Source organism: Octodon degus, unplaced genomic scaffold (genome assembly GCF_000260255.1).
Source record: "Octodon degus isolate 3935 unplaced genomic scaffold, OctDeg1.0 scaffold00177, whole genome shotgun sequence".
Taxonomy (NCBI): Eukaryota; Metazoa; Chordata; class Mammalia; order Rodentia; family Octodontidae; genus Octodon; species Octodon degus.
The window spans coordinates 3,338,114-3,342,178 of record NW_004524753.1 but is presented as its reverse complement, the minus strand read 5'-3'; the positions used below and the strand labels follow the sequence as shown (position 1 = coordinate 3,342,178).

Here is a 4,065-nt window from a genome sequence, read left to right as displayed (position 1 = left end):
AGGTGTGTGTGGCCAGCTCAGCCCACCAGGGGGCGGGGCTGGCTGGCATGTGGTGCTGGGGATTGAACCGCGGTCCCTGATACTTTGCTAAGCTTGTTCTAAGTAGGTGCTTTAGACCACTGAGCCATCTCTCCAGCCCAGGAAATAAATTTATTGTTAACACTGGCTGGAGAAGATTCTTTCCTTTCTAAAGCTAAGATTATTCACAAAAGAGGAAATTAACTCTACCCTGTCTGGCAGAAGAGGTGGTAAATGTGATTTGGCCCTCTCATAATTTGGATTCATTTACTGGGTTAAAACAAGGTTGTAAAATACTCATTTTACATATTCTTGAGCATAAAGCACTGAGGCAAAATTTGACATTTTCACTAGATGCTTTTATTTTGATTCAGCTAGTTTCCTCTAGCTTTTTAAGTCTTTTTTAATTTTTCTGTGTTTTAGAGAAGGGTCTACAGAATGTTCAGGGTCTCACTACTAGATCAGACTTGTAGTGATTCTCCTGTTTACAGCCTCCCAAGTGATGGGATTAGAGGCATATGCTACCATGCCCAGTCTCAATTGCTGTCTCAGCACACCCTGGGGGTGGGGCCAGCATGGCAGGCTGAGGGAATGAGTATATGTTTTTGCTCTAGGGTACAGTGCTTCTCTGAATATTGCTTTTTTATTTTCTCCACAGCCTCATGATTTTGATGAATGTCGATTTGATATTAGTGTAAATGATAGTGTTTGGTATCTTCGTGCTCAGGATCCAGATCATAGACAACAATGGATAGATGCCATTGAACAACACAAGGTAAGATCTCTCCTGTTTATCTGGAAGATATACCAGTAGTCCTAATAATAGCCACTTTAAAGCATGCTTGACATGTGATATAGTTACTGAAACATTGAATATGATTCGGATGGTAAAGAGTAAAGCAGGACAGGTGTAAATTTTTGAAACAATTTTTATAAGATATACCTTGTAATCAGTTTGGAAAGTTTTTACTGGATAATTTTTCGAATCATTTAATCTTTTTGAATATGAAGCTAAATAATGAAACAAAATATTTCTTGATACAAATGTATAAGCCACATTTTTATGATTTGATTCTTGACTTCTGTTCATATGGTAAGTAAACTAACAGCACAGATTATACTAATAAATCTGCCTTATTCCTAAGTCTTTAACATCATACAACAAAAACCTGATAAAGTTCTAAAATTACCAGGCCATTACTGATTGTGACTTACGAGAACTTTGTGCCTTTTCATATACTTGTCTATGTTTCTTTATGAGTTTCACAAACATGTAGTTGAAGGATCTGCTTTATTTTAAACAACCACAAAGCATATACATACCACAAAACGAGAACAACCTGTCTGACCTGAGTCACCATAAACATGTTCTTTTTTTCTTTTTTTGGTGGTGGTGGTAGGGATAGAATCCAGAACCTTATGGATGCTACCACTGAGCCACACCTCCAGTACATTCTTCTTTAATTATTGATCATTTTTTAGCTTTTCTTTCTTAGCTTATGGATTTTGATTTTTCTCCAGACTAAAGAAAACTGACCAATGAATTTTTTTTTCCTGTTTTAGTTCTAGTTCTATGTTGGTTTATAACATTCTTAAATCTTAGCTAGCTGTCTTCTTATTATTAAGGAAAGAGCCTAAAAACAGAACATTGGAAAGCTATTTTTATATTACTTAACAGAGAGATGAGCCAGTATTCTAGAATCTTAGTGTTTTAAATTCAGGCCAACTTGGAATAAAATACTGAATCCTCTGCCATTTGTGACAGAGGGCATGGTAATTAACCCCTTACTGTATTTCTCATTTGTCAATGATGGTAATTCTGCTCAAAGTTATACTAAGTATAAGCAAGATAATATGTATTCTGTGCATGAAAAATATGGTTAATGATTTAAAAATTTATTACAGGAAATGACACATTGTCATTGATCCTCATCATTGATCCTCCTTAAAATATTTCTCTTCACTTTGAACACTTTTAACTCATCATTCTTGCCACTTTCTAGACTCTCCATAATACAAGACCTAAGTCAAAAAATGGACAATTGTTCATTGGCATAAACACCTACCTGGCAAGTGCAAGGTCCCCAGTTTGATCCCCAGTATCAGGAAAAAAAAAAAAAGGAAAGAAAAAATGGGCAACTGAAATGAATAGACACTTCTTGGAAATAGTAGTACAAATGGCCAGTTAATTTGTGAAGAGGGGCTAGAGACATATATAGCTCAGCAGCATAAGCACTTGCCTGACAAGTGCAAGACTCAGGGTTCAATTCCCAGTACCACACGCTGTACCTGCCCCAGAACCCCAAGCACTCTATGCTGACACCCAAAACCGGGTGAGGTGGCACACACCTGTAATCCCAGTTCTGGGGAGGCTGAGACATGAGGACCACTATGAGTCTGAACTATGAAGTAAGACCTTGTATCCAATAAAAAAATTGTGTGTGTACACACATGTATATATACATATATATATATAATTTTAATTAATATATAATCGATTTTTTTTTTTTCGGAACTGGGGATTGAACGCAGGCCCTTGTGCTTGCCGGGGAAGCACTTATTCTACTGAACCATCTCCCCAGCCCTATAATTGAATTTTGTATATAATTTAGTATGTAATTTGAATTTTTGAATTAGTGCTTATAAAAATTTTTCATAAACCAAAAATGTATAGATGTATAGTTAAGATTATTTTTATTTGAGTTAAATTAACATATGCCTATGTATCATCCAAAGGACCTCTGTAAGCATTTTTTTCTTGCCTAACTAGTTGATAAAAAAAATGTGATGATTTCTCTGTTAATTCTGTTACTTTAAAAAATCATAAGTCATTATTGGAGTCTTCTATGATTAGAGTCCATGTGACTAAACATAATTTCTCTTTACTGCTTACTATAAAATATTCTTCCCCACCTCACTGCTCTCCCCTCAAAAGAGAAAGAAAAATGAGCTAGCAGGAAAGCTTTCCTGGAACTAGCAGATGTAAGAATCATTTGAGAACATTAAGTTTCTTGGCTCTTATAAAGTTTATGGTAACTATGGCCTCCCTTTATTTTCATAAGGGAGCGACCTTAGCAGATAATTAAAATGTTTGCAATCATGAACCACACAGGACATATCCAAGTTATGAGGAATGTAGAGAAATAAATATACAGTTGGAGGAAAATTCCAAATCGTAATTTTTAGAGATACTGATTTTCTGTAGTGGTAGTGCACGGACAGTTGCTTCGTAATATATTATTTGTGGATTTGTTCTTATCTCTTTGTGGAGACCTAATTCATGTGTAAAACATCACTTATGGACCAACAAGATAGCTTAGCAGACTGCCTTTTTAGACAAGGGCAGGGAGAGGGGTTTGATCCCCAGCACCACATGTTGCACCAGCCCTGCCTTCAGGCATGCTGAGCCAGCTGTGTAGACTGAGCATGGAGGCACACACCTGTAATCCCAGCCCTGGGAAGCTGAAAACAGGAAGATCAGTCACGAGTCTGGGCTGCATACTAAGACCCTGCACTAAATGCATTAAAAAAAACTTAGACCTTCAAAAGAAAAAGATTATTCCTAGCCTCGGGAATTTTAGGGGTTTCTATATATGGAATTTATATTAAAAATGACATTTGAAAAGAATTTATGCATTTTACTTGAAAGGAGTATGAAAACAATTTTTTAACCAAAAAATTCCTTTTGTTGAGCCATCTAACAATAATCCAAGACTCACTTTTTTTTTTTTTTTTTTTTTTAATGTTTTTGGTTGTTACAGGGTTTCGCTACTGGCCGAATTAGTGTACTCTGGGAGTGGGGCTGGTGTGGTATGTGGTGCGGGAGATTAAACTGCAGTCCCTGTGCTTGCCTAAGCAGGTGCTGTAGTCCTCTGATCTATGTCACCAGCCCCATAAGACTCACTTTAAAGGTCTTTTTAAAATTGTGTTGCTAGGGGTTTGATAATATAATCCAGTGTGCTTGACTAGGCCTGCATTCATCCCCATACTACTGAAAGCAAATACAAAAAATTGTTACTATTTGGCATAATGAAATCTTTTTTTCAT

At 36.4% G+C, this 4,065-nt stretch overlaps 1 protein-coding gene across 2 annotated transcripts in view; it reads left to right on the top strand.

Moving 5' to 3' along the window:
* Window positions 1-4,065, top strand: part of Col4a3bp (collagen type IV alpha 3 binding protein) — a 117,062-nt gene that overhangs the window by 41,867 nt on the left and 71,130 nt on the right. For both annotated transcript variants that reach the window (XM_004643489.3, XM_004643488.2), the window contains exon 3: window positions 677-793. In XM_004643489.3, the coding sequence (XP_004643546.1) occupies window positions 677-793 (117 nt within the window). The remainder of the gene's footprint in view (window positions 1-676; window positions 794-4,065) is intronic.